Source organism: Myiozetetes cayanensis, unplaced genomic scaffold (assembly GCF_022539395.1).
Source record: "Myiozetetes cayanensis isolate MyiCay16 unplaced genomic scaffold, myiCay2020 scf3, whole genome shotgun sequence".
NCBI classification, from domain to species: Eukaryota; Metazoa; Chordata; class Aves; order Passeriformes; family Tyrannidae; genus Myiozetetes; species Myiozetetes cayanensis.
In genome coordinates this window covers 49,545,987-49,571,957 of record NW_026087521.1, presented here as the reverse complement: position 1 = coordinate 49,571,957, position 25,971 = coordinate 49,545,987, and the positions used below count along the sequence as shown (strand labels likewise).

General features: G+C 49.0%; 2 protein-coding genes across 2 annotated transcripts; one reads left to right on the top strand and one right to left on the bottom strand.

The window, feature by feature from the left end:
• Positions 1-4,511: 4,511 nt before the first annotated feature.
• CENPM (centromere protein M) lies at positions 4,512-11,465 on the bottom strand. The gene is given in 7 exon segments (XM_050325429.1): positions 4,512-5,508; positions 6,227-6,318; positions 7,353-7,432; positions 8,469-8,567; positions 11,099-11,154; positions 11,156-11,179; positions 11,409-11,465. Coding segments are annotated over 7 exon segments (534 nt in total). The 3' UTR covers positions 4,512-5,382.
• A 7,783-nt stretch (positions 11,466-19,248) lies between these two features.
• On the top strand, positions 19,249-25,938 carry SMIM45 (small integral membrane protein 45). Its single transcript, XM_050325431.1, has 3 exons — positions 19,249-19,642; positions 22,476-22,548; positions 23,089-25,938. Exon 3 carries the CDS (start codon positions 23,091-23,093, stop codon positions 23,295-23,297), a length of 207 nt encoding a protein of 68 aa, XP_050181388.1. The 5' UTR covers positions 19,249-19,642; positions 22,476-22,548; positions 23,089-23,090; the 3' UTR covers positions 23,298-25,938.
• Positions 25,939-25,971: the final 33 nt, after the last annotated feature.

Here is a 25,971-nt window from a genome sequence, read left to right as displayed (position 1 = left end):
AGCAAGAAAAGGAAACAGCAGTGGGGGCCAAAAATTGACCGATCACTCTGGGGTAATCCCAGAGTGTTGCTGTCAAACCTAGGAGAATGGCCAGCACAGAGATTCCAGAGAGCTTTAAGCTGAGCAGACACCAATAGTGCCTCAAGGACTGCCAACCCTCAACAAACACACAAGGTGTTTCAACAACCCCAGCACAGGGCAGGAGCAAGGCAGGCCCAATCGCAGCATGGCACCATCACCCTGCCACTGCAGTGTGAGCACAGAGTTGGGCCAGAGAGCTTCAGCAGGAAGACAGAAAAGGACAATACTCCCCAGAAAACAGGGAAAACCTCCTTAGCATGTTTAATGCTAGCTAGGATTTTTAGGTTTTTCCAGCGTGCCTGAGCACAGGTGCTTCAGCTGGCCCTGGCACAGCTTGTTGTAGTGTCAAGAGGGTGGTGGGATCCAGAGGACAGAGCAACCCCTGCACACTAGGACCGAGTTTCCCAAGGGGAGGTGTTCTCTCTCATTGTTTTTGTCCTTGCCCCACCTCGGTGCTCCTTCCCGTGACGCACAGAGCCCACGGGGCTCTTGCACCCCGCCCGCAGCTGCACCTGGGCCGGCGGCGAGGAGGCAGCCTGCACATATGTAAAACACGGGCTCTCTTTCACACACCGCTGACTTCCTTCGGCAAAGGAGGCGGCGGGGCTGGGGGATGGGCACGGTGCCTCTCCTGGCTCCTCTCAAAATGCCCCACCACATGGTAAGCTCGAGGGGATGAGGGATGTCAACATGGTGGCATGTGTCAGCTCTCACACAAGGAGCCCGTGGCAAAGGAAACGTGGCCCAGCACGGGCCAGGAGCCCACACTACTCAGCTGCCAAGGAGTCTGAGCAAGTCACATCACTCCGGAGTCCCCTGTGCCTGACCTCTCTCGCTCTTCACAGCCAAGGCAGCCCCTCCTGCACAGAGCTGACCCGAGGGGATGCCATCCTGCCTGGCATCGCTGCGCTGTATTAATATTTAACAATGAGGAAGAGATCCAGAGAATTTAATTTCTCCCACTGGCCAATTCAAGGATAATTGAATTGTGCAGGGAATTTCAGCATTTCAGAGGGTGGTTTCGTTCCAGTTCACAACAAAACCCAACCATGCCGCAGTGCTTCCTGAGAAGGATCACAGCCCAGTTTCAGGCAGCCTCCCTGCTGCAGAGTCAGGCATGGAAGCGGCACAAAACACGGCCGATCTCTGGAGGTCCCCAGTAGGCAGTTCCCACCAAACTCTCCCCCACAGAACTTAGGTAAAAGTCAAACTCTGCTGAATAGGAAAAAATGGTTATTTCTGATTGTTTCCACTCAGTTCCAGATTTGCGACCCCAAAGCAATGTCATTTGCCTTCATTACACCCCCTCGGTGGAGGCAGCTCCTGCTGTAGAGGCAGAGCAAGCAAGGCACAGTGAATTTTTGACACACGCGTGCCCAGGGTCACGCTAGAAGTCAGCCACAGAGGTGAAACGAACCCAGTGTTTCTGGCTCCCAGCTCTGGACTGTGCCAGCTATTGCTTTCTCTTGCACATAAATCACTTTTCCCACCAGTGAAGGACAGCTGGCCACTGAATGGAAAGTGGCAGTCGTTCAGCAGCCCACAGCAACATGCTGCACACCAGCTTAGGGTGGGAAGTGGAGAACGCTCAGAGTACAGATGATACTGCCAGGGGATCTGGGCCAGCTGAATGAAAACAGAGCAGCTGGAATGCAGCCAGAGCAAAGCCCAGTGCTCCTGGAAAATCAAGACAAGTTAAAAACCCCACAGGAGGAAGCATCTCTCTTGCCTTCACCAGGAGAGCAGGTACCTCTGCCACAGCTCTGCAGGTCAGCTCCAGGCAGCAGAGCAGGGGCCCCCCTTCTTGTCCATCACTGCTGTGGACAGTGGTCATGATGAGAGCTACCAAGCAGCTCCTACAGCTTGACCACAGCTGCTAAACACCACTTCTGACCTAACCCAGTCACTCCCTTCAAACTACAGGTCTTGGCAAGCAAAGACATCCAGTTTTAACCAGACCCCAAAGCAAATATTAGAGGTGGCCTTGAATCTAAACCTCTACTACCAGTTTCAAGGTTTGGAAGGGACAGATAAATCCCCAGGGCTGGATTTATCTCTAATCTTTGTTCCAGGACAGAGAGATCTATTACCATGGGTGCCATATCAGTACACAGGCTTTCTCTCCTGTTGGTATAGACTGAGTATGTCATGTCTCAGGCTTAAAAGTTTGTCTAATTTAACTGCTGGTGTGGCAAAGTGTGGAAAAAAAAACCCTTCCCTTGGAAAACCTGAAGTAGTGAAGAGCTATAATCCCAACAGGTAATGCCAACCAAGATGATTTGTGCCAAAATCTCTCACAGAGCACCCGCCTGAGCCCTTTGCCCAGCAGGCTGAGGATACAGAATCTTCAAGTGACTGGACTGAAGGTAAAATCCTGTCGGTCAACCTATCATGGCAGAAGAGACTGTATGACAACCTCATTCAGTTCCATCCAAGAAAAACCAGTCATGACCAAAGTGCAACTGTTGCAAGGTTTTCTATACTAATTAAACCACTTTTACACTTACTTTGCTGACATAACCAACAAACAGAAACATATCCACAAACCGAAACAGTCAAACCAGCAATGCTTATGGGTAGTTTTGTCACAGAGGGGGATTTCTCTTTGAAAATCTCCAGAGGGATAGGGAACTGAGGCAACAGAGAAAAGAGAAAGCAAGTAGCTCCAAAATGTTTCTGTTAGTTTAGATTTCAGTCAGCTTGGCAAGCTCTTTCGTGATGTTTGAACACAACAGAACCTGAGTCACTAGCCTTAATTCAGCTTCAGGCCTTCCATGCCTCTGATCCCAATCCAAGTACTACTTTCACAAGACCTTTATCAAACATTAGCCCTGGCTACTCCATCCAGATGAAAGATATCCTCAGCTGCCTTGTCTTCTCTGGTAGTAAGGGCAGTGTTATGGCCTGTCTAAACTAATAGCTGACAGCTCCTAGAGGTATTTACATAGTTGAAGATGTAGCTTTAGATGTGTCCCAACTACTTTGGATTGTAAAACATGATGGACCTGAGACACAGTGTCATATTCTTAGATACGCTCCACTTCCCCTGCCAGTTCTAGTAAATACTTTCTCCTAAGAGTAAGAAAAATATTTGCCCCAAGGTGAAGCCAAATGCTGCTCTTAAGGAACTAGATTTTATTTTGTACCAGCTGAGATTCAGCCACCTGTAGGAAGTATAAAAACAGCATCTTTCTTCTTTGAAAGTAGTAGAAGGAAAGAAATACCACATCTGAAACATAACAGTGGAAAAAAACCCTGTTTGAAGGTGCAGGAATGGACAGTAGCACGTGTGGGTTGCTACAAAGCATTCTGGGTAGACCAAAAAGTTTCATTTTCACTAGTACAGAAAACACAGCGAAATTACTCGAGGTCAAAGGGATTTTACCTTAGTCCAGGAGTTATTAGAGTCAACTGGAGAGTGACCTAGGAGATGAAAAAGTCTCCCTGTCTTGCAGGAGTTGGGGAGGACATGAAAGAGTGGGTCATTTCATGCCACATCCTTTCCTTCCCTCCCTCAGAGTGCACCTGCACATCAAGAGCAAATCGAAACCAGGGTATTATAAACCATGGTCTCCTTTATTTTGAGGGACCCAAATCGAGAGCAAGGCTGAGACAGCATAACCAACACAAAATCTTGTTTCTCAGCATGATTGTCCCTCTCTGGTGGCCAAGTCCTGGTTAGTACCTTCAGGATCACAAAGCTAGCTGAAAGTAGGGCATGCCCATTAAGCTTCCAATCTTCCTTACACAGCCACGACAGTTTGCACATGTCTTTCTCCTTTGGGTTTTAGCCAGAGTCCAGCCCCTTTGGGCATCATAACACAGCTGAATGGTTTAGCTTCTTTTGTTCCAGCTGAAAAACAACCTAGCCCTCCCCCGTCAGCAACAATACAACTGGAGCTGGGATTTGTGTGTCCTCTGAGCAAGGATACAGGCTTTGTGCCTTGCTGAGCTGTCTTTGCAAAGACTGCCAACACTCACAGCTGATTAAGCCTGCAGTGCTGCTTTCTGCTTTTCCTGCTCACAGACAGATGTCAGAAACAAGCTAACCGAAACAGCGCACACAGCTAGAGCTCTCCACCTAGGAACATTAAAGCAGACTATTAGGGATTAAATAAATTGAGCCAGGGGGGAGTTTAACACATTCTCTCTAGGCTTCATTTCTACCTGGCATGCAATTCTGGGCAAGAAAAATCCCAGCATCTCAAGAAACACTGTATTCTGGCAGGTGGCTCAACTTGGTGTACAGGAAGCGCTGTATTTGGAAAGCTTTTGCCACCACCACGTGGCTGAAGCCACCAGTGCAGCACAAAAACTAACTGGGGGGTTGAGCTGCCAGCAAGGTCCAGCCCTGCTGCCAGGGCAAACCAGAGCAAGTGTTCACAGCTTTTACTGCCTGTGCCACATACATAACAAAGAGCATACAACTATTAAATATTACTCATTTTATTAAATTGGAACTCTCAAACACTAAAGACTTGCAGAAAGAATAAGGTATGACTTACTGCTGATAAGAACCTGTTAGTAAAGAGATTATACACAGCATGTGCCAAACGTACAGAGATGTGTGTTTTCTGTGTGCTGCTGTGGTCCAGTCTGCTGCATCTGAACTCTGCTCAGCCTTGGGGGCTGGGTTGCTGGAGCTATCCCGGGCTTGACAGGTGGAGTCTTTTTCTTCAAAGATCTAAAAGAAAGCTAAAGTGCTAGATTATCTTCTTTAGTCCCTTCCTCCTCAGTTAGTATCAGGCATGGAAATACTGAGCCCTTTGACACACAGATGCTCACACAGCTGGATTATTAACTGCCAAGTGCAGTCTATGTAGAAGCTGCGGGCCAGCCTTCCTTCACAATTCCTTTCTTGGTGGAGGACAAAACCTGGCAGCAAGGTTTCACATTAGTCCAAGGTGCTGTATTTCAACTGGAAGGAAGCAGGAGTCTGCTGCCTCTTCCCTAGAACTTTGGAAATAGCAGCCTGTTCTTCTGATATTCTCTGAGAAAAACATGTAGTTCCTGGCCACTAGCCAAGTGGATGAAACTCAAACTTGATCATGAAATGGGGTTCAGGTGTAATAATGGATAAGAATCCCGAATTCAAACTGCCTTCCCCACAGCACCTATACGTTTTCCACTGCATAGGAATCAAGCTTTTCTTGAGAGATAAGCAACTAGGAACAGTTCTGGATGAGTGGTTGTGACAAGTCAGGCAAAAAGGCTCCCCAGTGTGATTCCAACTGCAGCAGCTTGAATGCCTGAAGTGAAAAAAAAATCTGACAAATGTGGCTGAATTATCACAACGAGAAGCTAATCATCAGCAGAGTTCCTCATCAGCAAGCTAAAAGACAAGGCAGAAAATCCCGGTACGAGACCAGCACAGATCTGTAACATTCGGAGAAGTCGTTGAGCAGTGGCAACTCGTACGCCTTCCAACTGGAAACAAAATGGAGAAATTATTTAATCAATAGAAAAGAAGAAATGCAGTCATAAAAGAAAGGAGCAGGCAATAAGTGGCTAGCTACAGAAAACCCCAAACAGGCCTATTTACAACCCTAATGTCAAGGAAGGTACAGTGTTGCCAGCTGACAGCCCTGAAGGGCTTGCCAAAGGCACAGGTACTACCTGCTGGTAAGGAAGCAGTCTCTGAGGATGGAACGATGAATATACAGAAAAGTGAAGTGTGCTACCATTGGACGCCAAACTCTCCCTCCAGCTTTTCAGAGCAAGCAGGTAATTGGAAAGAGTGGCATATCAGATGGCAAAGCAGTCAGTGAAGCCACAAAGTTTGGCTAACAGGAAGCATTACATGGGCAAGGGAGTCATACGGCAATAACAGCTCAGGGGCTCCCAGGAAGAAAAAATACGGCAAGGAACAAGCACACCAAGGGTTAGCACACCAGGAATGACTTTTTTAGTTTAGGTTTGGCTCCCTGAGGCCTTGAAGTAGCACAGTAAGGAGCAGGTTACTAGAAGGCTGAATTCAAGGACAGACTCCTGTACCTCTTGTGTTTTTGTAAAAACAGTCTGGTCTCTGACACTCAGCAGGACAGCAGCGTATGTACATGTATTTATTACTAATGTAATGATGTTCCTAAGGATCACAGAGCAGTGGAGTTCAGAAATCCCTCCAGACATCGAATAAACACCTTACCTCCAGTTCACAGAATAGCACAGGACTGCAGTAGGCTTCTCCCAGTTTAGAGACGGCATTTATCTCAATGCTGCAACAATTCACCCTGCCAACTATAAAAAAGTTTTTCCACATTACAAGCCCCATAATCAGCAATCAGTGAAGAAAAGTACCAGGAAATTCCACAATTAAAAAATGATCCAGAGCTAATCTTGAGAGTCCCATAGAAGACAAGGCAACAGTGAGCAATGCAAACAGAATGATAAAAGATTTGAAATGGAATTAGCACAAAAGTATTTCATAATATATAATCAGGAACAGTATTGCCACATTACTGCTAATGTAACATTAACAGCTGGAATAAGGGATCAGTGCACCATCAGCACGGGCAGAATCTTCCACTTATCAAAGTCCTGCTGGGTCATGTGATATCACAGAGTGGTCTTGTCAAAGAAATTCGCTTTATCGTGAGAGCCACAGGACAAGACAATGCTGAAACTCCTTCACTACCCCAGAATTAGACCTCCAGATCCCCAAATTCCAGGGACACAGCACCTCTGTTTCAACACCGAGCAGTACAGTCTGGCTACTCCAGTTTCTCTGAGCTGAAGCAGGGAGGGTACACAGGAAAGCATCCTCTCTCCTTGAGGCAGGGAATCAGAAGGATTAGAGGCACAACAGGGCCAGACAGTACACAGCAGGAATACCAGTCTTGTATTAAAACAATACTGGCTTTGTAGCTCATCTATTTAGATTCACTTTATTATCACAGTATCATATGCCCCTCAGTGCTCATTAAGATTATCATTAAGGCAGATCTGCAAGAGCAGACAGAACAGACTTCCGCAATGCCACAGGAAAAAAAGAATCAATAACACAAATCATATTCAGGGATTAGGGACGGAGAAGAGAGGTCTGACTGGCAAAACAAAAAAATGAGAGAGCAAGTGAGCATGAGAGAAGAGAACAATGTTTTATCTAAGAAAACAATAAAAAAAGGTAGATGAGTTCAGACATAATTGAAAAAAAGTTTTTGACAAAGCCACTGGTTTCCTTTGGTTTATTTCAAGTTAGGTCACTGCCCTGTTTTAAGAAAACGAACAGTGAGTGGTGCTGCTTGGAGAGAAGGAAGAGGTGCCATACGTACCTCCAGTGACAAGAAAGCACACTTTCCCCAGGAAGAACCTGGCACCCACATAAGCTAGGGAAGCTTCGACATTCTTCAAGCTGTCAGAAAAGTACAGACAATCCAGTTGGACAGGGAGGTTAAACCAGTGCAGCATAAGGACAATAGGAATAACTTTCAGAAGCACAATTAGAAAACCAGTGATGTTAACATCTGCTGATCTGTGAGCTTGCAGAGTTCTGCTTTATGCTAAAAGCATGACATCAGAGACCTCTGTAATACCCACAGCTGTTGAATAATCCATAACATATCCTTTCTACTCAAGACTCAACAGTTAGTCTTTGTTTGAACAGTGTCCTCCATGACTTACAGACACTGAGCATCCGAATTCATTAACATCCAATGAGATTCAGCACCACTTTGGCTCTTTCAGGAAGAGCTTGCCCACACATTTCTGCAGCACCATCTGTGCTGTAAGTATGCAGCTGGGCCTGTCATTTTTGGTAAATGAGAGCCCAGGATCATCAGTCACAAGTTAAGTAAGTAATAAAATGCTGACTTCTGTGCCTTAGCAAGTCTTTACTTATTGCCTGGGGACACAAATATAATTTCTACAAAGATAAGCACAAGATGACAGAAAAAGGATCAATCCCTGAAGACCTTTCTTTTTTGCCTAGAGACATCAGCAGTGCTGATCCCTGGGGACCAGGAGTATCAGTGAAAAGGGGACACAGACGCAGCAACTGGCTGGTTATTAGGTAGCACTGCCCAGTGCACATCAGCCATCTGCATATTACAGAACTTCACGGCACCACCATCATTTCCATCTAATTTTACAGACAGCATCTTTCCAAGGCTCAGCTCATACCATCGCATATTCAGATCCAGAAATAAATTCTGCATTCTCTGCTACGGCAACTTAGTGCACAACAGGCATGTTATTGCACAGAGCAGTTCACTCCTAATCCACTGCTGGAGGCCAAAAAGCCACTGTATATATTACTGAGCTCTTACCCCACAGCTAGTCTTGAGTTTGAAATTCACTATTCAGCAGTTCCAACAGTAAAAATGTAGATTCAGCCATCAAACCAAGAAAGAATACCAGTTCCCCCTCTCATATTTTTGCACTTCTTTTACCTGCACTTGCTCTTGATGTCAATCATAAACACAATCAGATCTATCCTGGGTCGAAGGTGATCTCTCTCTGAAGGTAAGGGGAGGGATGTAGCAATGTGACTGAAAGATAATAAATTTCCCAGTTTAACCAAATAGCTTGGCAAGACAGTATCCACTTACCCATAACCACACAACCTTTGAATTTCACCATGTAGCAAGTTACCAGGAAACCCGCTAATTAATAACTACGTGGTAATTGAAGAGACAGTGATTTTTAAGTGGTACTCTCGTATCTTCGGCACACTCCTAGTTGCTGACAGCCACAATGGTAATCACTAGGCAGGACTCGTTATAATGGGAAGCTTATTAGAGCATAACAACTCATGGAAACATTTTGTCCGCACAGAGCTGTATGGTAAGTCATTTTCTTTAATTGTTATGAAGAGGCCTTTCTAACAAAGTGGACCCCAATGCTTTACTGGTATATTTCGCTGCCAACTTCCATTTAAAATGCATCAGTGCTTTCCTGTCACATTCCAGAGATTCTGCTCATATGCTCACATGGGAGAGTCTACCTTTCCAGGCACAGCAAAACCTTAAACCAGAAACTTATCACTACTACAGCTTTATAGACGAAGCTATAACTCAGAAAGAGCTGCTACTATACCATTACCCCCTTTTTAACCCTTTCACTGTGCAGGAGCTATTAGGTTAGTTTAGGTGTCCTCTTACACAATACCACTGCTGCTGATACAGCTGCTGGAAGAAATACAGGGTGGGGACTTTTTGTGTCTCTTCCCACTAAAAAAAAACAAACACCAAACAACTACAACCAACTAACTAACAACAACAAAACAAACAAGCAAACCAACCAACCAACCAAAAACCCAACAAAAAAGGTTTCAGCAGGGCATAACTGGACCTTCCACAGGGAAGAACATTATCAGCACCTCATTTTTTTGGAAGATCAACTTAAATTGGACAAACAAAAATCCCAGAAGTTTAGTCACTCTCACAACCTACTTCCTCTCTGGAAGCCAAGAGAGAAACGCTGATTCTGATCTTCTTTGGGAATATTACTTCTAGCAATTCAGTCTTAAGGTCTTCACAGTCTTCACCAGCAGCCACAAACCACAGTACACATTCCCTTCTATTAATCTTATGTAGTTTGTAGTTTTGTCTGCCAGTCTCCAAATAAAGGTGTTTGGTTTCTTACATATTGGGAAGATACAATTTAACAAAACCATTCTAAAACTAACACAAGAGATGAGCAAAATGAGCTTGAAAGACACATTGCAACAGAAACAAGCATATTATTTTAGCTGAAATTTAGAGAGACACTGTGGTGAAAACATCATCTCATTGTCTGGAGAAAAAGAAAAAAAAGGCAACCGAGAAAAGCACTGTGCCTTTTTTTTTTTAATTCTGCTATATTTAAACCAAAATGACTAGATGTCAGCAGCCTCCAGATATGTGCTGCAGAAACTCTTTTTTTCCCCAGCAATAAGAGACACAAAAAAAACCCAGCCCTGCAATTCTTCTCCCAACAGCTGTACCTGGCAGGTGAACTTGCCAGACAAGATACCATATTTCTTTGTAATGTGTATAATCCCAAAGTAACAGAGTGGGGGGAAAAAACCCAAAAACACTGTAAAGGACTTTGCTTTCATATGTGGTATTAACACAGGGACTTATCTTGCGCTGTAGTACAAGCACACGATTCTGTGCCTTTGGGCAGTTACCCAGCCGTAGTACCAGCAGCCTTCTAGTTCTGGCATTCCACAGCTCAGCAGAGGCTGCAGGTTCCGCACAGAAAATGGGGTAATTCGTTTGCTATTAGTTAGCACAAACATCCAAGATGCCACAATCAGAGCAGTACAGTGGCCCCAATTAGCCAGCGGTGCAACTCCGCTCAGGTTGTTTTTACTGCATCGCCACGGATTACAGCAGCGAAATAACACAAACACCTTCTGAAGAGCTGACTAAACTCATTTGGTCTTGGCAAGAGAGCTGTCAAGGACATTTTATCATAGAAAGTTAGTTAATCAAGCTTTTAAGACAGCACTTGTCACACAGCTAAAGCTAAAATTTCAAGCTCATCTTAATAGCTCGAGGAGGAAAAGCACACAACTTAGAAAATGGCTACAATGAGCACCAAAGGCAATGGACATCTTGTTTGGTTTTAAGTACTTGCAAGCACTGTACTTGTCCCACTCTGTCACAGGATGTTCAATTTCTGCGTATTCCTTTCTCTCAGGTGGGGAAAAAAAAAATATCTGTGTTCCTCTCATATCCTCCCAACTTAGTAATCAAACATCTGTGTAAAATCTGAAGGGCATCGGTATGCACATGGTGAACATGAACGTGGGAAGAGCTTCCATCCTCGTTTCCAAGCATGCCCAAGCCGCCTGCCCTTAGGGCCAGAAGGGTTTTGCCCGCTGCAGAAGCGGCCACATCTGGGCAGCGGTGCTCTCTAGCGTTCGCAAGAGAGAAGTTTCTCTCTGAACCGAGCGCCCTGCAGTTCCGGCTACTGCCACGGGGGCGGAACCTGCATTTTTCACCAATTTCGGTGCGTGCATTTCTGAAGCAGTAGCTTTCCGTGAATTCGGGTCACATCCGCAGGCGGCGAGTCCCTCTCCCCACCAACTCACATGCTGATCTTGAAGTCCCTCTTCTCCTGGAGCATCGCCTCCGCCAGCTTCTGCATGCAGCTCCTCGTCCGAGCCCACGAGCTGCGGGCACAGACGGACAGCGCGGTCAGGACAGACCCCCGGCCCCGCGCCCGGGGGCGGGGCCACACCGGGCACATTTGCATATCGCTGGCGGGCGGCCAATCCCCGCGGGGGGGGCGGGCCCGGCGCGCTGAGGCGCGGCCCGAGCCGGCGGAGCGCACGGGACAGGCGGGCTCGGACCGCAGGGCCTGGCCCGGGGCAGGGGCGGCGGGGATGGGCAGCGACCTACCAGGAGGACTGCGGAGTTGAGCTCCGGGAGCTTGTCGAAGGGATTGAGCACCGCCATCCCCACCACAGACGGCGCCGCCTGCCCGCCCGCCGGAATTCAAATGGCCGCCGCGCGCCGCGTCGCGCTGACGTAGCGCGGGGCGGGAGGGGCGGGGCTGCAGACGCGCGCTGGAGCGGGCGGGCAGGGGGCGGCGGCAGGGGGCGCTGCGGGGCCGCCGGGAACACAGCCAGGGAATGTCCTGCGGGATAGAGAGCCACGGGGCTGTGCTGGGCCCGCTCCTGGCACTGCGCAGGGCGGCCCGCAGAGGCACACCATGTGCCCGACAGCGTCCTCCGAACGGTTCTTGAACTCTCCCAGACTTGGTGCTGTGACCACCTCCCTGGGGACCACGTTCCTGACGAACCTTTTTCTAGTATCCAACCTAAACCTCTGCCAGTACACTTTCAGGCTATTCCCGCGGGTCCTATCGCTGATCGTCAGAGAGAAGAGATCAGTGCCTGCCGCTGCACTTCTCATGGAGAAGTTGAAGAGTGCAGGTACAGCGCGGGGCCCCCCAAGCGCTCGGATACCACACGCTGGGACTGACCACCAAAAGTGGCTAATCATGCTAAAACTGCAAAGCAGAAGTATTTCTAATGCCATCCAGGCGTCCCAGGGATCAGTCGTGCCTGAGGCATACAGGTGGTGTCAGGCAATGCTGGAGAGATGCTGAGGATTAGGATGGTGGCCTCACCTTGGCTGTCCATGGACAGCCTAAGCTTCTGAGGAGCAAAGCCCTTATTTCCAGGGCTTGGCTGACCCCTGGTCCTTGCCATGACCAGATGCCCATTCGCTTGGTCAAGGCTGAACTATACCAAAGGCTTCAGTAAAATTCTCCTTACATTACGGTTTATAATGTGAACTAATACATAGAATCATAGAACTGTAAAATTAAAAAGACCTCTAAGACCATCTAGTCCAACCAATGAACCAACACTGCCATGTTCAAAACTAAACTGTGTCCCTAAGTGCCACATCTACACCTCTTCAAACACTTTTGGAATGATGACTCCATCAGTTCCTTGGGCAGTCTGTTCCAGTCCCAGACCACCCCTTTTAGTGAAGAAATGCTTCCCTGATGTTCATTGTAAACCTCCCCTGATGCAACTTCAGACTGTTTCCTCTTTTCCTATTGCTTGTTCCTTGGGAGAAGAGACCAAGCCCCACCTCACTACAGCCTCCTTTCAGGGAGTTGTAGAGAGCAATAAGGTCTCCCCTGAGCCTCCTTTTCTCCAGGCTAAACATCCTCAGCTTCATCAGTTTAATTTCTCTTCTCTGGACATGCTCCAGCACCTCAACATTCTTCTTGTGGTGAGGGGCCTAACACTGAACACAGGATTTGAGGTATGGCCTCACCAATGCCAACTATGAGGGAGAATTGTTGGCAAATGTCTTGGTTAGAGCAGCTGGGACCAGTTCATCACTATGTGGGTGTAACCCAAACTGTGTATTCTACACCCTCTACGTAATTTTCCAGAAACTGTTAACAATAGACCATTTGGAGCAGCTATCCAGAGCACACCTGACCCCTCAGGCTATAAGCTGGGTGTTAAGAAGCCTGTGAGATAGGAGGATATTCCTGTCCTCACACCCACTACTCACAACCACCCATGGTGGAACTCCCTGCCCTGGGGAGGTGCTGGACATGCCTTCCCGAACATTAGTGTGTATATAATCTTGGGGTCTTGGGACTTCTGGTACCATTCATGGGACCCAGAGGAGGACCAGAACCTCAACCGGACTGTGTCCACCACTCTCAACCAGACTGCAAGCATCACTCTCACCAACAGGTTTTTCCTCTCCTTTTATTTTTGGACTCAGGGGAACCACGTGGGGCTCAGCACAGGGGCCAACGAACATGATTCTGTTCATGCCCCAGGGTGCCAGGTTATACATCTGGGGTTTTGTGGGTTAAAACCAATTGTTCGCCTGTATAATTGTATTTATTGATTTTTTTTTATTAAATTGTAATTCTGACTCGTAATCTCTTTTGAGTTGGGTTCATTTCTCCTGCTGTTTTACCTTTAAACCAGCACACAAAGTTAATACATTCATCCTATAAAGACTGTTAGAAGGAAGGGAATTTCCCTAACACTGTATGGCAGCAGCGCCTAGCTTTGCACACTGAATTGTTCTATGCAAGGTTTTCAAGCAGCTTCAGTCTCCATCTTGCCTCTTCCTGGGCACATTTCCCTCTCCTCACTGGCTGGTCGGCTTCTGCCCAGCCCCACACTCCCCTGCTGTTGATGCAGGCTGGAAGGAGCCCATGCAGAAGCACTGCAGTTATGAAGGCTGAGCTTTTCTCACTCCAGGGTCAGAGCAGGAAGATGATGTGCCCTGATGTAAAGCCCTCAGAGGTCCAGTGTACCTCGGTGGCCTGTGGTCCACCTTGCTGCATCTCCTATTCTTTGCCTTATCCCTGAGTTTGGTTACAACTTCTCAGTGTGAGAAAGGGGGTCCAGGACCCCTTCAGCTGCCTGCTGGTGCTGGCTGTCTGTCCTTGCCCCTTCCACCAGAGCACCTCCAAGTGGCAGGAGGCATGCTGGGGAAGGAAGAAGGCTGCAGGAGAATGAAGACACATCTCCCCTTTTGCAGCAAGCTGGAGAAGGGAGATGAAGGGGAGAGAGGGGGGGTCAATGTAAGCTGACATCACATGGCTGCCGCAGCTTTTTTGATCTTGACAAAGGCAGACGGTTTCGCTCGTTGCCAGCGTGAGACAAATTACAGGTGAAGCAGAAGAGATTATAGGATATTTCTGGCTGGTTTTGAGTTTGGTAGGGGGAAGGGAGGATGAATCCAGGGCAGCCGTGTCCTAAAGATGGGAAGCAAGCAGATGCGATAAATAACAAGAGCTGGTTCCCAGGCAGGGGGGAGGCACAGCACAAGTGGGACAATGTTTCTTTTGGGCTGCTGATGGTGTGGAAAAATCTGGCACCCACCTAAAAGGTATTTGTGCTCTTTCTACCCCCTGCTACTCCCTGTTGCCTGCTCTCTGGCCTCACAGAAGGACCTGAGTGTCTTCAGTGTCTGGTTGGGGACATGCTCGCTGTTCCCTCTCACTGCAGTCTTCCTCCTTCTCACAACTGGTGTGTGTGGAGATTTAGTGGGTCCAGATGAGCTACCACTGATCCCCCAGTTATTATTCCTTGTCCCCGCCAGGTTTCTTGGCTGTTCCTTGGCAGACTTACAGCTGCAGGGATGACACCCATCTTCCCATGGAGACACAGGGATTCACCCTGCTCACTCCTCTGTGCATCTTCACTGTGCCCTTTTGCCAGGGGGATGCCTTCCCCTTTAGCCCCTTACTAACAAAAGACCCTTGAGTACACAGACCACCTCAGAGTGACTTGGAGCAGGGCAGCGGAAATGCTGATGGTTCCTGCCACAAAGTCCAGGCTTTGGCAGAGCCAGTTTCCTCCTGGGATGCAAAGCCATTGCCTAACAGCTGGCACAGTGAGCTAAGCCAGGCAGATTCACTTTGCTTTCCTCCCTCTTTGAAATGCAGCCAGGGATGCTCCACAGCAAAGCCTGCAGTGCAAGCTCAACTCAGTGGGGAACCAGAGGGGAGAACAGGAATCATATCCTGCACCCTTATTGGCTATTTACCCATGGGCCAATGGGTATAAAACAGATCTGTCAAAGAGTAGCACTTAAAAAATCTTTCTCATGGTAGCGATGGTGTAAGGAGGTGGAGACTCAGGGTGGCAATGTGCCTGCGGGTCTTGTCTAATTCTGTAGCTTGGCAAGAAGAAGAGGGGAGAGGGATGAGACACAGTTGGTGTTGGAGGCTGGAGTGTATTTTACATATCACTGTGTGACTGTGTGAGGATGTTTCACCTCTCACCACCCCATTTCCAGTTTGAAAAGTGGGACTAATGAGTCTATCTCTGCTTCTGAGTGATGCAGGAGACATTAGACAGAGGTGTCTGTGCACTGGCTGCCAGGGTAAACAGAAGGACGAGACCAGGATAGGACATGGAAATGGAGAGCTCCTGATTTTACTCTGCGGGCTGATTTTGCTCTGGTAGCACAAGCTATTCCAAAAATAGGTAGAAGTGTATTGTACATGAAGATGCTCTGGTGCTGCCAACAAAGGCAATTAACGTCAGCGAGACTTGGTCTGGCCATCACCAGTGCTCCCTGGGAGCAGGTTGCTCCTGGGGCAGTTGCTCCTGCAGCAGGACAGCACCAGCCACTACAAAAAATACTATACAGCACACCTTGGCCTTGTGTATCGTTGACCAGTTTGCTGTATGCCTCATCCAGTGGCTGCATCTCAGGATCTCTCTCTTGCTTCTCCCCAAGCAGCCAGAGGAATGAAGGAGACAGGCTTTGGAGATGGTCTAGAGAAGAGCACATGCCCCAGTATGGCCCCAGTTATCTCAGCACCTGCTCCCAGACCTCCTGACAGTGGTGACTTCTTTCCAACCCCATTCAGCACTAGTTCTTGAGATGTAGCCTGGCCACTCATCACTGGCTCCAGGCTGACCTCTCTCAGTCCTTCCTGGGAAGCCTGAAGGATACGAACTCACATGTATTTGATTGGATTTGTTCTCTCACTGATAGACAAAAATTATATCATTTGCAGCAAGTGCAAATTATTAGAGAAACTAATGACATTTCCACATATGTTGCTGGCAACTTCAGCTTCCTTTGGCAGAGACTCTTCCCAGCTATTGTTAGACCCAAAGCATTTTCCATTCTGCTCTTTAATTTAACTTGTCATACACATTTCTTTAGCTTTATGATCAACTTGGCTAAACCTTTTTTGAAGCTGCAGTAGCACCCAGAAGGTGGGTTACTCTGCTTTCCCACCAGAGTATCCTTGACTAATGCCCTACCATACATCCAGTGTGCCTTCTGCATCCTGCAGCAGCTTCCTCACCTCCAGCTGCTGAGCAGGGAAGCATTTCTGTGACTCTTGCTGGAGTTTTGTCTTCTACTGTGGACCTTGGGAGAGGCAAGTTTGATAAGCTTGCCTTCTCCCATGCCTCTACCTACCTTGGGAGAGTAATATTTGGGAAATTGGTGTTACCTTAAACAGGCATCAACCTGTGTTTGATCATCTCACAAGGTGCTGATAAAAGCATAAAGAACACTAAAGAACAGTGAAGAAACTTTTTAGGAAAGGCTAGAATAACACTTAACCACACTTAAGTGTGTGCCTGAGGTTGCCCAACAACCTCCTCTTTCTCTAGGCAGGGCTTTTGTCTGAAAGGGTTTCATGATTTCTACTCTGGCTGCGTGACCCTCTCACATCAAACGCAACCCCACGCTCACCTTCATCATGCATGTGAATTTGTGGCTGCCCAGAGATGTGGAGGGTAGTCATAGGCTTGGTGGTAAGCAAATGTTCTGGGGCAAACGGCTTTGAGGGGCTCATGTGTGCACAGCCACCCAGGGCTTCCTCCAAGGCAGGCGGAGGGGACTGACAACCCCCCAGGCACTGGGCAGAATGATGTTCATGTGCTTGTGCCTGGAAGATCTGAGTGACACACAGCAGCATTATCCGAGGGGAAAGGTGAAGTGCAGCTGAAGCGTTTCCATGCAGTTTGAGCTGTACTGGCACGTTGATGCCTGGAGCTGTCTCGCCGCTACAGCTCCTGTTGGAAACCAAGGGATGCGACAGCACCTGAGAGCCCTGTCACAGGCGGCAAGCAGCTGTGGTGGAGGCACGGGGTCTGCAAGTGTGTCCCAGCTCTGGCAGCACAAAGCCCAGTGCTTATTACTTCCTGCTTCTTCAGACTCACCTTGGGGGAGTTTCTGCTTGAAGCAAGAGAGGCTGCCATGTCGTGACTTGCACAAGCCCACCGCTGTGGTGGTGATTGCAGAGAGAGGTGGTTCCCTCTCCTTGTCATGCCCTCTCAGTGCCTGCGTGGCAGGGGAGTGAGCTAGGGGAATAAATGACCCTTGCTGTTCTGGGGCTTGGACTGCATGACCAGCATGCTGGCATTAAACCCGAGCTTAAATGCAGGGAGAAGTTGCAAACTGATGGACACACTGGCTCTGGTGTCCCCTTGGAGTGACCTAGGACAGGGAGCTGGGACAGTTGGCTGGGGATGTTGTGGGGATCTTACACATGTTGGCTCAGTGTCCAGGAAGATGCCTGGCCCGGCAGGCTCTACCGGTGGCCTGTGGCTCTGGCACTGACTGGTCACCTGGAGAAATGAATAATCTCCTACCTTGTGCCAGCCACCTCTGATCTCCCTCTATCTTCTTTGCATACCTGGAAAGGGGTTTTCCTTATGACCTCTTAAATGGACTGACTGCGTGTTTGCCTACCCTTAGGGTTTGCTCTGGGGACACAATAAACAATATCCTTTCAACGCTATTTTTTAAAAATCTGTTTCTCCAAACCACAGTTTTCTCTCCCAGTATGGTCAAAACTGTGAGGCTTGTGTTTTCCTCCCCCTACAGTGGGATTAATGAAGCTATTACTGTGCTGATGGTGAAGGTGGGTATCATGACTGAACTTCAATGAGGTTAAAATGAAGGCACAGTTGCAGGCTCCACTTTGGAGGTACATGGCAATCATCTGTAGTGCCCACCTTGCTGGAGTAAACCAGGAAGCAGGTAGCTAAACCTAATGGATCTGATCCTCCATGCAGATATCCTGCTAGGTACAGAGGGATTGCAGACCTATATTCAATGCTTCTAAGCTATTATGAAGTTACGTCAGGAAGATGTGGGGCTCAGGACGAAAAAAGGAGGGTGAAGAGGAAATCATGGAGCATGCCAGCCAGCTCCCATGGCTCCCAGCACAGCCCTGTCTCTGCACTGATGGATGACCAGGTGACAGACCTTTTGGGTGCATTGACTCTTGAAGCCAGCAAGTGCACATGGGCTCTGTCACCATCCATAGGTTTGCCTGGGGAGGGGATGAAGCCATTTGCCTGAAATACAACCTACTGGGAAGTCAAAACCTCCTATCTCACAGCTCCTGGGGCAGAGGAGTGCAGTTGGCACAAATTTGGGGCTCAGTTTGGTGGATACTATTAACCCTTCAAGCCTTTATAACCATCCCCTGTGGCACATCTGCAGGGCTTTAATTGTCAGAGACTAAGTGGGCAAGGCTGGAGAGCACAGGCAGGAGAGCAGGTAACTCTCAGAGCTGGAGACAGTTTTGATTTTGTTAAGACATTTTTTCATTAAACAATTTATGGGTCATGGTGTAAATTTCCATGTGTACACAAAAAAACCCCCACAACCTACCCAAACCACAAACAATATCAAAAAAACAAAGTAGTTTGCTTGTCCCCATTTCTGGGCTGCTGAAAAGCTGAAAATGTTTTAATAAAACCTTTCCTGTCAGCAGCAGCAGTGACAGAATGAGGTGTGGATTCAGGAAACAAGGTATTTCACTGAAAGCAAAAATAGTGGTTCAGGTAACAATGTTCTTCTGAGTTTTGAGGTAAGATACTTTTGGTCAAAGTGTTGGTTATTTTATTTTTTATTTATTTTCTTTTTACATGAAACCCTTAACGGGAGTACTAACCTCCCTGCCTCTTCTACCCCCTCTCTCTGCCTCCATCCTGCCACTGACAAACCACCAGCCCCTAGACCCTGGGCTGATAAATCTGTGGAGCCTTAACATCCCATCCATCTCCATCAGCCCGAGCTCACGCACGTCTGCCCAGGCATTTCTCCTCCTCCAGGGCTGCAGCCCAGGCTGCGGATGATGCGGGAGGAGGGAGAGCATTCCGCGGTCACCTCCCCCGTGGCTCTGGCTCGGGTACCATGTGCGGGTGAGCTGGGGAGGCTGGTTGCCATAGCGACCGCTGCTAAAATGCTCCCCCTCCTCGCTCCGAGATGCAGTTGGTTGCAGACGGTTCCTCCTTGTGTGTAAGGGGGAGGCCGGCGATGGGGTGCCCTGGGGAGACTGGAGCGGGGCTGACGCTGCCGGGGAGGCGATGGGGGAAGCCCCCGGGAGCCCCGGTGGGCAATAAGGCCGCGGTACTGGATCCGTGTCCTCCCCACCGCCCGCCACGGCTGCTCCCGCTATCCCTCCCTCCCTCCCAGCCTGCCTCCCGCCCATCCGCGACTGTCGCCTCTCGCTGTCACCCAGCTCTCCCGGAGCCGGGTCCCTTCTCCCTGGCATTGCCTGACCGGGAAAGGCGCCTGACTCATCCCGGCCGGGCCCCGGCAGATGCCAGAAGGAGCAGCCCCATCCCGTTGCCCTGCGCCCGTGGAAGGAGGTAGGTGGCAGGTGTCAGGAAGTAGGTGGCAAGTGGCAGGGCAGGTAGCGGGTGGTTGTCGGGAATGTGGTGCATGGGAGCGATGTCATGTCTGGGTCCCCGGTCATCAGCACCTCCTTGCTTCAAGCTGCAACCTGCCCAGTCCTGAGGGAATCTTCTGTGGTCGTGTTGAGCACGGGGCTGGTAACACTGCAGCCTGGGTTGTGCTCCCAGCCATGCAGAGGGGAGGGTTTTGTACCCAAAGTCACCTGTGTCTTGGCACCCTGCTCCCAGCTTCTCCCAAGCAGTTTTTGCTCTGCCATTTGCAGGGAGCCCGGGGTTCCCATCACAAGTGTACCCACGGCACCTTGGAGGGTAACCGAGGTGGCATGGGGGATCCAGGGGTGACATTGAAGGTGAGCAGCTGGAGTGACACGTGTAACATGGATTTATAAAGGGTCAGTCAGCTTACCTATATGAGACACTCTTTCAGATGAAAGACCAAAGACTCTGTTGTGACTTTAGGGAGATGTGGATGCCCCACAGCAAAATGGGATGCTGAGATCAGCATCAGGATGCTGAGGTCCAGCAAGGGTTAAGGCACATTTAGTCTCTGCAGAATTGCTCCAAAAAGCTGATGTCTTTGAATGGAACTACCTCTTTTCAGCATTTGCAGGCAAAATCTGCTCACCCACCTGACAAAAGCAAGTTACTTCACCAGGCCAGCCCTGCAGAGGCTGAGGGGTGTTCTGACACCTTGTCCAGCACTCAGCTTGGCCATGGCAAGGACCCTTCATTGCGGGGGCAGGGATGGGTGAGCAGTGTGGGGCCGCAGCATGAGGTGAGGGCTGCATAGCAAGTAGACAGAAGAATAGGTTGCTGGCAAGGAGCTGGGAAATGCTGGCTCTGCCAGTAATGGAGGGAGGATGAACTGGGAAGTCTGTAGGGCTGCTTCTTATTCTGTTGCTTTTTTGGATGGCAGCTTCACTCCCATGTCTTGCAAGCAGATGATCAGGGAAGGAAATGAGGCTATTGGCTTTCCACCTGACACCCCAGGGGTTCCGAGCCAAAGCCACCTTCCCAGGGTCCCTAACCCTACCCATTGCTGTTGCCAGCTGGAGATGAGTATCAACAGCTGAGGCACCTCTGGAGAAGCGGTTTGCAGCAGCCTTGGCCCCCTGGGCTGTTTGCAGCAGCAGCTGGGGATGCAGGAGGTGTGAGGGAGCTAATTCTGCAGAGCATGTAGGAAAGCTGTGCTGAGGGGCTTCTGGCCAAACACGGAGCTCAGACCTGGCTCCTTTTGAGGAATTTCCTCCCTCATCCTTTAGGATGAGCTGAGTGAGGGAAGTCCCACTTCTCCCCACAACGTCTGTGATGTTGTTGCAAGCTGTGGTGGGAGCTTTCTCCACTGGTTACTTACCTGAGGAAGGCAGAGGCAGCCAGGAAGAAGCAGGAGCAGCACTCAGACTGCCCCTTTGCTCTGGTCAAATGGTGGCCAGTGCTGAGCCTTCCACTCCTGTCACACTTGATTAGGTGGAGCAAGGTCCTGCCAAAAGGGAGATGTGAATCACTGAGAGAGAGACAGAAAAAGTTTTCCAGAAATTTAGTTCTGTATAGTTCTGGTAGTGGCAGTACCACATGTAGCAAAACTTAGGACTGCTGAAAATCAAAGAACACAGTAGAAGGAGGCAAAATCCAGTGAGGTCCCCCCTGTCATGCAAGGAGAACAGATAAATATTTACATCCATGCCAATCAGTGGGAGGAAATCAGGCATTTTCTCCAGAGCTGGTAGTTTCTTGCTTATGGTAATAAGAATTGCAGCTTGTTTCAGATCTAATCCTGTGACAAAAAAGGTGTCATTCAGAGGGTAAAGATGAACCTCACTTTTCCTGTTACAGGCCTTCCTGTTGCAAGAGATGTCCAGCAAATACATGGGGCTGGGTACACTGGAAACAACTGATGGCTGTGACATAAAAAAAAAAAAAGAAAAATCCCCAGCCCTCACTGTGGGAGAAGGCATCAGCGTTACGGGGCAGGAGCAGTGAAGAGTATAAAGATACTCAGAGCTCTCCCCAGCCTCCCCTTATCTCCCCCACGCTAGGTAGGTAGGCACACATGGTTGTTGACAGAGAGGTGACTTGGGAGACAGTTGCAGGTGACAGCTTTCAGCTGTCTGGAAAAGCAAGAGTTTGACATGGGTGCAGCTCTGCCCTTACTTTGTCCCAACTGAAGTCAAGGGGCACTTTATCACTCCCACTGAGTGGTGAAGGTTACAGAAAGCCTCCCTTAAGGACAGCAATTTTATGCCTGAGTCCGGGACCATTATGATTTCCAAAGTCCTGGTTTAATCCACCAAAACCTGTAACAAGTAGCACATTCACAGTACAAAACCAAGCAGCCCTGGTGCCCAGGGAGGCTTTAGCTGTGCTTTTTGGGGAGTAAGCTTCTCATTCACCTTTTCTGTCCCTGCACAACTCACACCTTGGCAGGTGTTTTGGTAAGAGCAAGTAGCAGGGAGTTGGAGAAGTTGGGCACTTCTAGAGTTGCAATGTGGGTTGCTCCCTCCCTCCCAAAGTACAAGAATAAAGGATGGGCACAAACATGATGTCATTACAGATTTTAAATGGCCCCAAGTCAGGGTGCATGACATGAGCACAGCAGCAGCAGAGTCATAATCGTGGGGAGAGTGTACCAGAGCACCAGCAGGGTCGGGGCTGGGACCCCATCCATCCACCCCTCCAGAAATCTTCAGCCCTGACAGCTGGACAAGGAAATGTTTTTCTCCTTCCTACTTGCTCATTTTTTGCACGGGGTCAACAGCGATCATGCAGTGTGTTGTTTTGTGTTCCCCAGGGCAACGCTGCTCCAGACTCACCTCGCTCCTGGGTGGTGAGGAGATCTTGGCAAGGCAGATCGGCTGCTCCTGGTAAGTGTATCCTGCTGCTCTGTGGCTGAAGTGGTGGAAGAATCCGCGCTCTGCTCACGGACTGGTGCTGAACCAAGCACTGCAAGGTCCCTGAGCCCAGGCAAAGCAGGATACTAAATAGGGATGCAGCAAGGGAGGGCTCAGTCCCAAGCCATACCAGCTCAGACTGGGAATCTAAAGGGGTCATGGAGAGTCAGGAGAAGCAGATTTTCCCTCAAGCAGGAGATGAGAAGCAGCTGCCCACTTTTAATCACTGGCAGAAGGGCTGGGGGCATGCAGGCTCAACCACCTCTATGTGGCAGGAGCAGGACTCCCTCTCTGTGAGGCGGTCCCAGCAATGATCCCAAAAGCATTGACGTCTCCTAATGGATGAGGTCCCTTGGTGTGCAACCGAGCATGAACTGGGTGCAGCAGGGCTGCGAGGAGGGTTGCAGGGAGGCTGTGCACTCCTGATGAGGCAGATGTCTTGTGATGAATCTTTGTGGAGGTGTTTTTTTGGGTGCTCTCACTGTATGAGCTTTCTCTCTTTTTCTCTGGCAGCCATGCCCCACTTCTTGGATTGGTTTGTACCCGTGTATCTGATGATCTCCATTCTTATCCTGGTGGGCTTTGGAGCTTGCATCTACTACTTTGAGCCAGGACTCCAGGAAGCCCATAAGTGGCGAACACAGAGGCCGATCATGGAACGAGACCTTCGGAAGACACTGATGATTCGGGACAACCTGGCTTTTGGAGTGCCTGAGGTCTGACAAGCTGCCCATCGCATCCAGAGGAGTTTCTACTGGATGGGCAGCAGATCACAAGCCTCAGTAGGGATGACAGTCCTGGTGCAAGCGGGGCTGGTGATCACTTTGCTCTTTGCTGATCTGGGTCTTGTACTCATCACTCACCATTCTGCCCCTTTGCTTCTTAGTCAAGGTTTGTGTGGCACTGTAGACTTGGGTTTCCCATGTGCTCACAGGTCTTCACCCAGCCAAAGACTTCTGCTCCTCCCCATGGCCAAGACTGATGAACCCTTGTTAGTCACTTGAGTTTGAGCTGTCTGGCATCTCAACACAACCTTCAGTAGGAAAGGTCTCAGCAGGGTACCAGTCTTGCAAAGGGATACAGAACCTTTTACTCCTATTCACGAAGTTAAATCAAACCCATTTTGTTTAAGTCCAGGGGGTATTTTGGGGGAAGTAAATGGGATTTCAACACAGATCATTACTTCAGTTGAGCTCTTCACAGCACCCATCCTTGGTGCTGGGATAGTAAGCTCTGTGTAGTAAGCTGAAGCTCTGTGTAGAGAGGCCAAGGGCTCAGTGAGCCCCAGAGACTGACTGCCTTTACCACTGCTAAAGGCACACCACTTCTGTTTCTGTTTGGGAGGTGGAGAACATTCATCCATCCATCCATCCATCCCAGATGCACCACATTCAGATTAAAGGTCTTTACTAAAGAGATTTATCCAAGTCCTGTGTCAAGTTGAGAATATTCTGCATCTCTCCATGAAGGGGTGCTGCCAGATTTATCATATAAGCTTCTCCTGATCTGCCTGACCTTCTGCTCCTCTGTCGCAGAGTGAGATGGGATAGTCTGGGAGGCATCTCGCACTTGGTCTCCTGTGCTCCAGAGCCCTATGGCATAGATAGGCTCTCCCTTAACTGTCATCCCAAAAAAGCTGTGAATCATCTCCTGTATTTCACTGCATGTGTTTGAGAATGCCACTGAGCCTGGCATCTGCATGGGCCCATTGTACCACCTCTGCTTTCTGGACCCAAGCTGTATAGTGTGAGTCTGGCAGAAAATCCCATGTTTATGGACTTCCTACACTGTTCTTGGCCCAATTGGCCACCAAAATGCTGTATGAAGTTGTGACACTAGAGCTAAGAGGGACATGCACACCTTCTCCCTCCCTGCCAGCCCAGTGAATTGCTCAGTGTGCACAGGGAGGTTTGGAAGAGCTCTGAACCTGTGGCAGGAGGTTGTGTTACCTCTCCTCCCATCCCAACACCCACCCTCTGGGTGCAGTAGGTGCAGCAGTGTTACCTATGAACGCTCTGACAACAGAGGGGTCCTGTGTGCCCCACTCCTGAATATCCCAGGTATGTTAGCCAGTGCAACAACCTCATGTGCACATCTGTGTATCCTGTGCCATCACCTGGGCCAGCCAGTATCTTGGCAACTCACATCTCCAGTGTCGTCCATTGTGACAGCTCTGTTCTCCTTTTGGCAGTAGGAGTTCCTCAGGCCAGCTACCCAAATCTTCCACAGCTCCTGGATGGTTCGTGTCACTCAGCTTCACTTGTGAATCCGTCAGTGTCAGTTTTGTCCTCCATTCCCAAAGAAAGGAGAAGAGTTCATTGGGTTGGTTAGAGTGAGTGATGTGGGGAAATGCAGTGATTGGGATTACTTCTGTGCCCAAAGTTTCGCTTGCCCTGGCAAGCAAAGGCTCAAAGCCCAGGTGTGTCCTGAAACTTCGTCATTCTCTGGGGATGAAAGTTAATTTTTAGCTCTAAGGAATAGGTCAGGACATTCTACAAATATCCTGGGTTTTCCTGGAATATTTCATACACCAGATTGGAAATGCATTACCATTCTCTTCCACATCAGAACCAGGCACACTGTCAGGAGCTTTCTGGTTCTGTTTCAGAGAGAGAACAAGTCAAGAGTCCTTTCATTCAGCCAAATAACAGTGACTGTGATGCAAGTACCCTAACTGAGGAGTCTCACTCGTCAGGGAAATGCAGTGAGTGGGATTACTCCTGTGCCTAAAGTTACACTCGCTCTGGCAAGCAAAGACTCAAAGAGCAGGTGCAGCTTGAAACAGGTACATTTTTGTGCCTTGCTTACTTGGGGCTGTGAAAGGGAAATGCCACGGGGTTGGGCTGCGTGGTTTGACGTGCCACCCTTGGCTGCATGGCTCACATCCCCTGCCCTCTGGCACATCACAGCCATATTTCCAAGCACCAGCTTTTGACTCCCTCATAGACTCCCTCAGACTGCCCTGCAAACAGACACAGCTGAGCTGAAGGGTAGCAGTTAAAACCTCTATGCTGGAACTGAGGGGCTTGGAGCGATCAGGGACAAGTTGAACCACCCCTGTGGGAAGGGGAGCCTGCACCCACAGGGATTCCCTCTCCCCTCCTCCCTGTCTTCCTCTGCGTGCTGTCCTACCTGTTTTCACTTCCAATCTGCCCACAACTTGATATAGAAATTGAGCAAAAGAAGACAACAAGCAGATGGGAGATGGACTAGAGAGAAAATAATTATTCATCTCCTCTGGTTTGTGTTTTGCATTGTTTACTGATGCATTCAACATTAGGCCAGGTGTTTTTCATGGCTATGAAAGACTTTATGGCCAGTAGTATCAAGCCCTCCCCAGTGGAATAAAAGTGTGTGACAAACTGTGTGGTTGGCGCTTTATTTTCCTGTTGTTCC